We start from the raw sequence: 14,197 nt of genomic DNA, 5'->3' as shown, positions 1-14,197 counted from the left end.
TGTTTGTAATCCTCCTGTGCGTTCTCACTGCTGCTTCTTTTTTTCTTATCAGAGAAAATCTGTTGAAGGAAGAAACGATGGAATAGCTGCATAATGACTTTTGACTGGTAGTGGTAGGAGCCCTCTGCCTGGAAGCGCTCAGGAAAAAAAGGATAGGAGAACAGAGAAAGAAGAGGAAATTGGCATCCTTAAGCCACAAACATCTTATAGTAAATATCCAGGGGTGGTAGTAGTTGTAGGCATAAGTTAGGCAGATACATGTTGTGGGTTTAAAAAAAAAACCTGCCTTGCCTGTACTATAGAAGGATGCTTCAGGATGAAGTAAAGGATAAAATATGTATTTCCTACACTTCAGAGCCCCTTCCCTCACTATGTAGCTATGAAAGGTTCAGGTTCAGGGCTGCAAGGTCAAGCATCCTCCACGTCCCAGACCTCTAATATTAAAGGAATATAAGGACCTGGTTCATACGAGGTCAGAGTATCTGTCCACGTATTGTCTACTCTGATGCGCTGTAGCTTTTTAGGGTCTCTTTAGGGTTTTGTGTTATCTGGAACCTTTTTAATACAGGACGGGAATGCTGTGGGAGGGTTATCTTTTCTCTTTCCCTCCCTCCGTCCCAAAACTCCCTTCTATCTCTGTGAGGCTGGAACATTCCTCTTGCATGTCCCTCATATAAAAGCCAGTTCTCAACATTCCATTGCACACTCTACCTTGACCAAGAAACAAAGTGGGAGAATGCTGATGAAGAGGCAGAACTATTCAAGAAAGTCCTGCAAGATTACAGACTCTGGTTGGGTGGCTTAGGGTTTTAAAATCTTTTAATTTCCAAACTTTCTATAATTCTGCATATTTAGGGAACCCCCGAATATATCGAAACCACAATCTTATTTACATCTTAATTCTAGGAGTCCTTTGAAGGGTGGCTGACAACAGAAACTCTAGGCAACCACCATTCCTTAGGAAAATCTGTTACCCATGAATACGGACGACATGCCAATTCAGATGCCCAAACTGTCATATTGACAATGCGAGTTATGTGTATTTGTATATAATGTGGTACATGCTGAGGTGGCCACATAGATTCTTCACTGTAAGCCCAGCTCATAAAACTGCACAGTAAATGTCTGAATTGTGCCCTGGCTATGTGGCCAAGCAACCACATGACAGAGTAGTAAACACTGCTTATTGGTGCATTCAGCCTGTATTCTCAACACACCAATCCGGAACTTCAATGCACCATGTATTTTCAAATTTAATTAGGGAACAGAAGTCCACTAGCTTGTCATGCCAGCACTGAAAGAAATCCAGGGGAAACTGAGGTTGTGCTAAATAGAAATGAGTTCATTTCCAGTGTAGACATGTCTGTGGATATATTACACTTTTGTGTTTATCAAATGTGATTCAAATTTCACATACACATGCAAAAGCTTTCACCATATCTCAGTACATGCATTTTTACTTGATTTCTGTCAGCTGCAATATATTAACATGTTACTGTGAATAATAATAATAATAATAATAATAATAATAATAATAATAATAATAGGCCAGAAAAGCAGAGGTAGTCATTGCTGCTTTTGTGACATACTCTAGTGCCACACCAACAGTAAAAGTCAAAGTTAATGTGATTCAGAAAATGTACTAGAAAGCCATCTTCATATCATATAGTGCAAATTCTCTACCAGAAGGCAACAGATTTCATTTTTATTATGCAATTTTCATGAAATACCATTGGTTCTTTTCTTAGGTGTGCAAAGCAGCTTTAAAAAATGAATGTTTAAAACAAAATTCTAAGAGAACCCACATTACCATGCAGAATTTTTACCTTTATGTAAGCTTTCGCCTGCAGAGCAACTCAAATTGCATTGCTATTATGAAATTCTTAAGGAAGCCAGAACAGGTTGGTATTTTTCAATGTAATAAAGTTCATTCCCCCCCCCAACCCCTTAAATGTAGCAAAGATAGGCGATTCTAAAAGCCCTGATCAATCATCTGAAGCTTTGTTGTAAAAAATAATAATACTTCTGTAGAATACAAAGCAGGCTTCTCTGAACACTCAAGCATAATAAAAGAAGGAAAAAGGGATAAATGGATAAACATCACAAATGCAGGTATAACCGGTTCATATTAGCAAATGCTGGAAAGGTGCAAACCCATGTTATTATTACAAACTATTCTTTTTTCTTCTTCTTCATCTTCCAGCAGCCCCCTGCAGATGCCTCAGTTGCTGTTTATAAATGTCAGCCATGCTCTCTTTTACTAATTTCACTAAGCTGCAAGCTCCAGTTACGTCAATCCTTTGTGACCACGTTTGCCAGTTTTCATAACAGCCGCTGAAATGAGCTGACTGCGCCAAGCTCAAAGCTGCAGACACCAACGCAGCCTCATTGCAGATCCTCCGTTCAGACCAAGTGAGCTTCCAGGAAGCAGCTAGACCATGGCCAGCCAGACACTTTTCACACAAATTAAGCACGTTCGTGATAGCATTTTTGGTTTGCTTTTATTTTAAAAATTATGAGAGTAAGCCTTAACCAGCCTTTCAGACGCTTCTTATCCTAGCAGCAGGACACATTTGCAGACTTAATTTACGATCTCCATAGACATGGAGCACTTGGAAGAAGAAGATGTTGCTGTTGCCTGGGAAAGCAGTCGGGTTTGGTGCAGTTCTTCCCACTTTTTTCTATTAGCCACCACTGAATCCAGCATAGGCTTCAGCTTCCCATTCACTTTCACTAAAACCTGGAAGGAAACAGCAGAGGAGGAATTCCGGATCATTCATTAGGCTGCTAATTCCAGTTTAAACAAAACATTTGCTCAGTTCAATTCGTCCATGGGCTCCCTGAGAAGGGCTCTTTTCTGGAAGGTTTTATTAGATGTGTCATATTTTGCTCATGTGTACCATTCCAGAATACCAAAGGAAAGTTGATACAATATCATTCTGTTGGATTCCTGGGGGAAGAGGGGATTGTTAATGCATTAACACTAAATAAAACTAAAGAGGACAGAGAGTTTTCTTCCCAAACCAGCAGGCTCCCATTTAAAAGAAAAGTCATTTTTTAAAAATTAAAACTTTATTTATACCCCATCTTTCCTCCAAGAACCTCAAGGTGGCATACATTGTTCCCATTTTATTCTCACAACAACCTTGTGAGGTAGATTAGGCTGTGTGTGTGTGTGTGTGTGTGTGTGTGTGTGTGTGTGTGAGAGAGAGAGAGAGAGAGAGAGAGAGAGAGAGAGAGAGAGAGAGAGAGAGAGAGAGATTGCCCCAAGGACACGTAAGCTTTCATGACTAGGTGAGGATTTAAACCTTGGTCCCCCCAGTCCCAGCCTGACATTCTAGGCACTACAGAAAAGATCTGAATCCTGGACAAAGTTTCCTATCCCAAACCTCTCTGTGTGCACTTTGTGTGGCAAATGTGTTTGCTACCTCAGTATTCTGGTGTTACACCAGTATTGTCCACAGCAGGTATTTAATGTATGAATGGCATACAGCAGCGTGCACACATTTTTACACACCCTTGTTGGATGTGGGGGATAGCTATGGGGTAGATTTTGCCCCTTCCCAGGAGTTTTGATGTTTGGAGTTCATGCATTTTAAAATGACGACAGGGGTGGGTCCAGCTACACACACACACACACACACACACACACACCGCCTAGCCTGTGTTGCTGTTGGCTATTTGCTCCACCATCACTGCAGTTCCCCAGCTTCCCACCGGCCTCCCATCCAACAGGAGCAGCACAGCAGCAGCAGGTGTTAGCATAACCATTGATCTAACACAGGTATCCAGTAGCATTATATTCTGGTCAAATCAAAATGGCGGCAGGGGAGGGTCCAGCCTCATGGGGTTGGCTCTCAAGTGAGCACCATTGAATGCCTGCTGCTATTGTCAAGGGCCTGCCCACTGGGGAGAGCTGTAAAGGGGCACTGAAGGTGGTCCACTGGGGGTTGGCAATCAATCATGGCCCCCTCAATCACAGATTGTCATATATAACGCAGTGGAAGCTTCCAGACCACTTTAAAAAAAATTCAGGCAGTCCAAACATTGTTGCTATTTTGGACAGCTAACTGGTCCTTAGCAAGCACAGTGCTTTTCTGAGGGGCAAATTACATGTGACACTGAAGTCATGTGTAGTTTTTCTCTGATTGAATCCACTCTTACCCAGAAACATGGTCTTACTATTATAGATTGTAGTCTCAATGATAGTAAAAAAAAAAAAAAAAAGTTGTCAAAGAAAGCTACACACAACTGAGTGTTATGTCTGTTGCTTTTCTAGCCCAAACCTTTACTCCTTCCTTGTGTGACTTTCCCCCCATAACCCTGTCCATCTTCATTGCCCTCTGAACCATTCTAATTTGTCTACATTCTCCTTAAAGTGCAGCGCTCAGAACTGGACACGGTATTCTAGATGAGGTCTGTTTAGTGCAGCATAAAGTGGAAGTATTACTTCCTGCGTCTTGCAAACTATTGATCTAATTGTATTGACCACCTGTGATCTAGAGCTCTTTAAATCGGGCTCGTTGAGTTTTCTGCTGCAGAAATTCATGTGCTCTGCACTTTTCGTGATGTGTTATCAGTCAGCCGAGAAGCACTGCAGCCTTAGCAAACTTACACAACTGACTGTGTGGTTTAAGGGTGCCCTTGGTCTACAGAGTGAGAAGGAAAAAGGTGATTAACACAGAGCAACTAGACGGCTGGAAGGCCAGCAAAGCACATGAACCCCCTTAATGAAGTTTAGGAGACTGAGGGAATGGGAAAGAGTTTAGGAACTGTGGATGGAGCCTTGGTAATCATTGCTCTATGTTCCCCTCACACATTAGTTTGACTACTGAGTAATATCTCATTAAATCCCCCCACCCTGCCAATGGAACCGTTTTCATTAACAAAATGGATTCCTGCTCCCACCTCAGGCTGTTTGCGTGCCCTCGACATCTGCTCCGGAGTGTTGGGGGACCCACTGGTACAGATTTGAGGGGAGATGGGAGGCTGCAGGGGGAAAGGGAGGACAGGGCTCTCTGCCTGCGTGGAGCTCCCGTTTGGGAAACTTCCATAGCTGAGATTTTTGGCGGGAAACCTCCCCCACCACCCAATGCCTCAGTTCTCCTTTGACCGCCATTGTGGCTGCATCGTTGGGAACGTTCTCGTCCTTGGACTGTGTTTTTTAGAGAGCTGAGTGTTTTCATACTGTTTTTTCTAGTTTTCTTCGTCTCCTTTTTCGCTTCTCCTTTTTAATGTTAAAATGTACTTTTGACTGTTTTGGCGATCTCTGCGATCGCCCCTCATGCTCAAGGGTGCATGGCCCTCAGGGCTCCGTTTAGGAAATGTACCTGCTGTGGGAATAAGCTCCAGGGCCAGGGCCCCGCTGTTTTGCAACCTAGGCAAGGCGAGCTACTCCCCCCCCAAATTGCCAACTTTAATTGAGCTGTTCAAAAGAGTTTCTGTACTATTATATTTTCCTTTTATTATGTTTTTTCTTAAAACAGCTAATTTATATAAAACCATGACCCTTAAAGGGCACTACTGCGCCCTTCTGAGGTCTGTGCCCTAGGCAGCTGCCTAGTTGGCCTAATGGTAGCGCCGGCCCTGGTAATACACTTTGCCTCTTGTGCCCCGGAAAGGGACATGAAGTGGAAACTTGCCAAAATTATCAAGCCTTTTCCAATCAAACCAGAAAACATCGGGCGGACAGACTAAAGGCTGAACTTTGGAGTCAAGTGCTTGAGGCAGTTGAAACACCTAGATGCCCACTCAAAGAGCCACAGTTACAGGTAAGCAACCTGTTTTCCCCTGGCATATATTGTTTCATTTCTTGTGTGTATACATGTGTGTGTGTTGCTTGTACATTTTTATGTACATTAAAGGGTCTAGCAGTTCAGGAGTTTACAGATTATCTAACAAAGATGAGGATAATAGCTAACATCAAATACCCTTCCGTTATTGCCCTAGGGTGATTAAAACTGAAGAAGGAGGAGGGATATTTCCCTGGACTTTGATTTTCAGTCGTAAGTAAAGTATAGGCAATTAATTCTATAGAATAGTGGTTATATAGAGAGTAATTAAAAAAAAAGAAACACTATCATTTGTTATGCACATTAATCAGGCGACATTTGGACTAGAAATATTGCAAAGGCTAGATTTTATGTACAGGATATAAAACTTCTTTCTTTAGAGGTTCCTTTGATATTTAAGCCCTATTTGTGTATTTAGTAGACTTTGGCTTTGGGACACAGATTCACTCTTTTAATTAAACATACTACTATAATTCCTATGGAAATTAGCCTTTTAAAAATAATTCAGCTACTAAAGCATTACTCTCAGACTTTCTGGATACAAAGTACACTATTTGGATTTTATATCTGCCTGGGATGTAATTAAAATCTCATTTGATTACTATATATTTTGGCTCTCTTTTACTTATTAAATCCCTGTAATCAATTTTCTTTTATGAAGCTTCTGGGAAATTATCTCAAAAGCAACACATTTCTCTCCTCCCAGCAGATTCCTTAAACATTTACTAAATTACTTTCTTAGCACCTGTCCATATCTGAATCAATTCACCAATTTATTTTGAAGCTACTTAGATCTTTTTGGCTTTAATACAATTGAGGTTCTATAGTTTTAGCTCTTCATTCCACACATCATGTTACATATTGCCCAATGCCAGTTGCTCAGTGCTCCTTTGTGCACGCTTTTTCTACCTCATTCTGTCCTTTAAGAAATTATAATTCAAAGTTGGTACCCAACCCTTGCTGTAATAAAAAGTGACAAGTTCTGGTCTGGCCCAATCTCCAAAGTCTAACTGATCCTGGATGGTATTGTGGGGGTGGGAAATCACACTAATATTTTTTTAAGCAGTATGCGGCTATCCCATTGGAAAATTTTCTTTTTTCCTGACCATACCTGTTGATCATAATGTGCAAAGCATAATGGTAAGCCAATATCCGTATTGAGGTTTTAGTGGCTTATAGGGATAAATAGTTTGTTCTCAGTATTTGCACATTATGTTTGGCTGTAATTCAATATAAAGTTTAATAGTGAAAGCTTTTTTTTTTTTTACTCCTTTAACATTGTTAATGATTATGTCTGTTCAATAAAAAGGAAACATGGTATGGTTCACCCAATACATTTATTGTCCACACAATTACTCAGGACCTTCTTTTGAGTATGGACTCATATGGGCAAACGTATATAATAGGTCTACTGTGAGATCAGATACAGTAAATGATTATTTTTAAGCCTTTAATGTCATGGCCCAGATAAAGGTTTGGGAAACCACTGTTTGGAAGAGGAATCTAAGAGTGAAATTCAGTGCTACACGAGCAAACTTCCATTAGTGTGACAAGACTTTCTCTTCCTCTCCTCTCCCAGGCAGCCCCCCCAAAATCTGCTCTGGAGGGCACCCCAACTTCCCACTCCAGGGAATTAGTTCTATTGCAAACGGCTCTTACTGCTAAAAAGTTTCTCCTAATGTTCAACCAAAAATGACCTTCCTGTAACTTAAGCCAGGGGTGGGGAGATGGTCAATCTTTTGGACTTCAGCTCCCAGAACCCCCTGCCAGCATGGCCAATGGTCAGGAGAGCTGGGAGTCGAAGTTCAAAACATCCAGAGATCTGTCTTCTGCCCACCACTGACTTAAACCCCTTAGATCTAATCCTGCCTTCTCGGGCAACAGAGAACAAACCTTTGTCCTCTTCTATGTGACAGCCCTTTAGGTACTTGAACAGTGCTATCGCATCCGCCCACCCCCTCACCCCCCGTCCTCTCTTTTATGGGCCAAACATACCCAGTTCCTTCAATCTTCCCTCCTTACTCATGAGACTTATTTTCCATACTGTCGTCCACCTTTATTGCCCTTTAAACCCATTCCAATTTGTCTACACTCTCCTTAAAGTGCGGTGGTCAGAACTGGACATGGTATTCTAGATGAGGTCTGCTTGTGCAGCATAAAGTGGAAGTATTACTTCCTATGTCTTGGAAACTATTGATCTAATTGTATTGACCACCTGTGATCCAGAGCTCTTTAAATCAAATGTCCCATTGACCTCTAAAACCAGCTCCAAACTGGTTCGCAGGACAGTGTGTGTCACCTGGTAAATTACAAGCATTTCCTACAGCTATGTAGATTTTTCTTCAGGGCTTGCATCCAAATATTGACCAGCTTTGACTCCCCTATTTAATTCATGAGCTTTGACAAGATAACAGCATATGGTCGTCTTTCTGCAGATCTAACACTTGTAAAGTGTGTATGTGCAAAAAAAAAAGACCATATAAATTCTGTTTTATTACTAAGCAGAATATCAGAAAGCAATAAGCCACAATGTTCACACTGCTCAGTAACTGACTGGGTTCTAATTAATCATTTTTACTGTATAGGCAATTGAGAGAGGACCTGGAGACTAGAGACACTGAAAAGGGACAAAAGGTATGACCACATGAAACTCCCACAGAAGTTAATGGACTCCAAGCAGTTTGCATCTTGTGTTTTGCCGAGTAGATTATTCCATGGAAATTACACAGTAACATTTTTTAAATGCAACTCTTCTGGGCCACGTGTAGGGTGGAGTTAAATTTCAAGAAACCTGGAGCTGCCACCAAAGCAGAAGCATTGCATCAGGGTCCCTCTTCTTGGTGCCAGGTTTAGGAACAAGCCTAGTAAGCCATGGTTTAGAGCCTCATATTATGGCAGGCCTCTCAAAATGTTGGAGATAATACAGATGCATTACAATTGGAATTGCTTTGGCTTAAATATGTTGGAAAGCCTGGCATGACTTACAGCAGAGTTGCCTTATATAGAGAAAGCATGGGCAACACAGAATTTAGTATTGTAGGCAATGTGCAGACCAGATCCAGTTGAAAAGAAGTTCAAGTCAACTTACTTTATTAGTGCCTTTATACCCAATTTCAGAGAAGGTTATCTAACACTGTTCAACTATAAGCACCCCCTAATGCTTGGTGGTACCCTTTCATTACCCTTTCTATTATAATGTAATACACATTTTTATCATATGGAGCCTCTGAATCTTGACATGGCTTAGGCCCTCACATCTGGCCCTACCTCTTCTGGCTTTATAGCATCTAGTACAGGTACAATTCAAACTCGTCTTTCCAGTTCTGCCAAGCTTGAGCCAGATTAGGCCCAGTGAAATCCAGTGATGGGGGGGCTTTCAAACCTTGCTCCATAATCCAAAATCTCAAGCTGTTTTTTGTTGTTGTTGTAAATGGGTCCTGTTAGACTTCTGACACTGTGGCCACAGCTAGACCTAAGGTTTATCCTGGGATCATCCAGGGTTCGCCCCTGCCTGAGCACTGGATCCCCTGTGTGTCACCTAGATGAACAGGTTTGAACCCTGGACGATCCAGGGATAAACCTTAGGTCTAGCTTTCAAAGATAGGTTTGTTGCAAATGAGGAATGCAGTATTATATAAAAATAAAACTTTTGTTGCTTCAAACAAACATAGCTTCTAACTAACTTCTCTCCAGCCCTGACTGACCCTTGAGAGTGCTGAGTCACTCACTGCTGTGTCACCTCCTGATTGGGCGAGTATTCCTTCAATCAAAGTCTGTGTCCCTGACTTCCTCTTCCATCTAACTTCCTGTGTGTCTCACTTAGTTCTACCTATTGATACACTCCATGCTTGGATATCAGGTTAATATTAAGGCATGGAGGCATGCCTTAATATCCCTTCGTTATGGAGGGGAAGAGGACAACTTGACCCAGAACTGCCATTTTTGTCAGCAGTCCTGTGACCCTTGTAGTGTTTCATTCTGTCCCTGGATTTCAATTTTAGAATAGAAGACATTTGACTGGGCTTTGCAGAACTAATATTATTTCTAATTTGGGATCAGTAAGGGTGCATCAAGATTATCTTCTTGGCAGATAATCACCTAACACGCACAATTCATACTATCAGTAATGAAAGTCAACCTAATTAAGGCCAGTCTCACTTCCACTGTGCTTGGAGAAAATTAGCAATACCACCTGAAAATGAACACTAACATTTGCTATTCCATTTGTTGCACTTCATTCAGCACATGTGCCACTATTCTAAATTCTGTTGTCCTGCTGTAATGATTATTCTTGTCTGTACGCCTCCCTTGCTTCATATGGACCTTGCATGCTCTCTTGTTTTTTCATTGATGGTGGAATTGCAAAAATACACATCCCATTCACCCACACGATGTGTCTGCTTACAGGATAACCTGGCAGTATGATGAAGTCTTCAGTCCTTTTTGCTTGAGGCAAACAGACAATCCATAGAAACATGCAGAAATGTAAAAGAATTATAACAGAGATGGCAGCCTGTAATCATTGTGTACTGCATATGTGTGCCAACCCTATAATAAATACATCTCTGCACATCGATTTCAGATCTTCAAGTTGAGTTAAAAGCAACCATCCATCCAAAGTAGTTTGCTTTCCTAACAGCCTCCACCGGAGTAGGCCAAAGGTACAGTCTGAGGTCATTCAAGATTGGTGCCAATTCAGAGCACTGCCTCTTTAAATTCCTTGTAATATCCAGTTGCATTTCGGGGCTCTGGGAGTCAGCAGAGGCTTCTTGGTAAAATATATATACTGGGGTTTGTCCTCATTGGATAAATTCCTGGGTTTTTAAAACACTCAACTAAAATCACCCCTGGCCGGTTGTGAGTCAGAGTGAGGAAGGTACTTAATCCTTTCACCTCCAGTCTTTTCCCCAACTCAAAACCACCCTTCCCAAGCCTTTTTCCCTGTACAAAGGGAAAGATACAGGGTTCTTACAGGGACTGTGATAAAGAGCTATCTTTAACTAGCTCTGTTACCAGAGACCAGTTTCTTACTTCAACAGCCTGCTGCGAATTTGTTCAAAATAGTGTAGCACAGAACTTATTCAGCACCCAGCGAGCTCCTAGCTACAAGAGGATGTTCAGGGCAATAGTAATGCTCCCTTTGAATCTGATATTTGGCAGAAGAGCTTGATTGTACCTTGGATGGCAATGTCCTCACGGAACACTTTCTAGCACTATCCTTTATGGAGCACAGCACATGTACACTAATGCAAGGGTATACCACAAACAGAGGAGATGTTTATGTGCATGCACATCGGTGATTTCATGAATGTACTTTGGTGTTGTTGATTCTCCACAGATCTAATCTTGAAAGAGTTATAAAGGCAAAATAGGCCATACTGCTAAACATGGAGGGAGTCATTCTGCCAGGCTGCAGAGAGGAGGAAAAAGAGGAAGAGGGCTACTCCGTTATCTCTGCTATCTACCTTTGGCCCTCCCCACAACTGTCACCTAGCAGCAGCCATCTGTTCAGACCACGTGAAACGGTTTGCATCCTGGCTGGTCACTCTAAGAACTGTGACCTTAAAAAGATTGGTTTTTTGTACCTCTTTCCCAAGCCCTTTTTCTCAGTGAGGGTTGGTAGTTCCAATATGAGGGGGCAGTGAATCGGTTCCGGATTTCAGGCAGACCCAGTCAGAACTCTAAAGGGGCTTCACACCTTGGATAGCTCTTTTAGAGTTCTGACTGAAACCCGGAGTGGATTCAGCACCCCACTGACTTTGGAGCCACCAGCCTCCATTGCTTTTTCTTTGTGTTTTACATTAACCCTGTTCAGAAGGCACACTAAGCCACAGTGGCTAAGCATTTCGAGCATAATAATAATAATAATAATAATAATAATAATAATAATAATAATAATAATAATACTACATTTATTTGTTACCCGCTTCTCCCTCTGGATCGAGGCAGGGCACAACACAAATGCAAACATCATACAACTAATTAGAACATTTAAAACCAATACATCACTAAAAGCAGCACATCATTAAAAGGCAAATTTAAAATTCAAGTGGGTAGGCCTGCCGGAAGAGATCAGTCTTTGTGGTTTTCTTAAATTCCAGAAGACTATTAAGTTGACGAATCTCTCCCAGCAAGCCATTCCACAAACTGGGAGCGGCAGAAGAAAAGGTCCTCTGGGTACCTTGTCAGCATTGTTTTTGTTGGCTGGAGTAAATTCTTCCCAGAGGACCTGAGTGTGTGAGGCGGATTGTATGGGAGAAGGTGATTATGGTTTAGCAGCCCTGTTCAGAAGACACCTTAAACCATGGCTTTAACCACGATTTTTTTGCCTTATTCACCCTGGTTTAAGGTGTCTTCTGAACAGGGCCAGCATGTCCTGTGAACAGTTCCTAAACATGGTGGCTACATAACCACAGTTTAAACAAGCTCACTAACCCACATGCTGCAAAAAGGTTAGCACCCTAACCACGGCTTAGCGTGTTGTCTGAACAGGCCTATTATACGCCTGAGGGCAGATCCTGGTTTACTACTGATCTTTATAAGTTACTCTGAGAGCCTTTTCAGCTAAAGAACAGAGTAAAAAATACTTTAAACATACCAATAAAGAGGACCAACTGCTTCAGATATAAATATAGGCTGCCATCCTTATACCATTTTCTCCAGAGTAGCCTTGCAACCCCCAACTTCAATTTGCTTCTGCAATTTGCCAAGCGTCCCAGAGCCTAAGAGAGTTGTGCAAAACACATGAGGACTCCAGCCATTTACTTTCGGCATTTCTTCTGCACAACAATCAATACTTGCTGCCTTGATATTAAATAGATTTTGAAAATCTCTTCAGTCCATATCAGTCTCTTATCCTTAGTTAGTTCTTTAGATTTACCCTCAGCTGGGAATTCGCCAGCCAGATGTAGGTTGTGATTCTAGAACACTTACTGGAAGCATTCCATCCATCATCATTGCTAGCCCTTTTCTGATGCAATATTGTTTGGTCTTTGTCTTTCTTGAAACCTGAACAGCTGTTAAATTATCCATTAATCTTCTTTCAGATTTGCTGCAAGTTTTGTTTCTTTTCCTTTCCTTTTCTTCTTCTTTTTTTTAATCCAAGGGTTCTTTATTGGCCATCTTTTCAAACACATTTTCCAGCTTCTCAGTCCATTTCCTCAGACTCTAGTCTGCGTCTGCCTTTTTCTCTCAATCCTTTTTGACGTACTGCTCAGCTAATTCCGTCGTTGCATTGTTTGAAAAACATGCTACTGGCCCAAGGAGCTCAGTTTTTCCTTATGGATAGTGAAGAATTGCCTGTCCTCTTTCACCCCATTCATTCTTTTCCTCAAGTGGACCTTATATTATTCTGCCACATCACTGCAGCCTCTGATACTGTTTGATAATTTCTTCATGGTGTAGTAGCCAACTGTGCCCCAGTGCTACCAGTAATGATGTTGCACTAGAGTAAACCAATGCTTGCGCAATGTAGGTAGTGCTGGAGGAAAGCCCAATATAACTAGCACTAGGGTAAGGGGAAAAAGCAGAGATTTGCTGCTGAATACTGGTGGCCAATTGTCACTTTTCCCCACTGCCATGGCAAGCAGTAATTATCTTGGACAACCCTTGGTTCATGCTAATGCAATATCATTAACACTAGTGCTGGGCAAAGTTGAATACTAACCATAGTTTCAATTTTATGGCTGCCCTAAAGTATCAAGATTGAATAAATTGGGGATAAAATTGAAGGGCTTGTGGGGCATGAATTACCCAACCAAAAATAAAGATCTTCTCAAATATATCTTTTAATTTGATAGTTGTTTATAAACATTTGGGCTACAATGCTGCTGCTAATCCATTTGTTTTGTTCTTTCTGTGCTATGCTTGCAACACAGCACCAGAACACAGGGACAATCACTGCATTGTTTAGGTAACACTGCCCTTCCAGTGCTGTGCTGCAGCCTGCATTTCCTAGGGAATCTTCCCGATTGTCCAGGAATGGGAAGACTGGGAAGTCTCCCTGGACTGGGAAGTGTCCCCAGTTGTCTTTTCTTATCTTACCACTGGGGCTGCCTGCAGAACAGCACCCGAAGATAAGGAAGCACCCCCAATTGCCTAGTGGGACCCCAGGGATGCACTGCCTGTCCCAACTCAACTTCATCCATCTTCATAGGGACCTCCTGAAGTATCAGTGAAAGTATCAGTGAAAGTGTGTGTGTGTGTGTGTGTGTGTGTGTGTGTGTGTGTGTGTGTGTGTGTAAGAATCCAATTTCACAGCCTGCAAGCAAAGCTGCAAACTGATGGTCTTTTTTCACACAATCCTAGCTGTTCGGTTGGGCAATAATGTTGCCATTTTGCTAAATCACAGCAAAGCAACTATACTGTCTCTGCTTTCACTCCTTAATCAAAGGGACTGTGAAGAT

At 41.7% G+C, this 14,197-nt stretch overlaps 1 protein-coding gene across 1 annotated transcript in view; it reads right to left on the bottom strand.

Annotated features, from left to right (window-relative positions):
* Positions 1 to 2,450: 2,450 nt before the first annotated feature.
* Positions 2,451 to 14,197, bottom strand: part of PDE11A (phosphodiesterase 11A) — a 199,765-nt gene continuing 188,018 nt past the window's right edge. The window contains exon 20 of the mRNA XM_063116335.1: positions 2,451 to 2,740. Within this exon, the coding sequence (XP_062972405.1) occupies positions 2,582 to 2,740 (159 nt within the window). The 3' untranslated portion in view covers positions 2,451 to 2,581. The remainder of the gene's footprint in view (positions 2,741 to 14,197) is intronic.

Source organism: Elgaria multicarinata, chromosome 2, assembly GCF_023053635.1.
Source record: "Elgaria multicarinata webbii isolate HBS135686 ecotype San Diego chromosome 2, rElgMul1.1.pri, whole genome shotgun sequence".
NCBI classification, from domain to species: Eukaryota; Metazoa; Chordata; class Lepidosauria; order Squamata; family Anguidae; genus Elgaria; species Elgaria multicarinata.
This window is presented reverse-complemented; position numbering and strand designations above follow the sequence as displayed.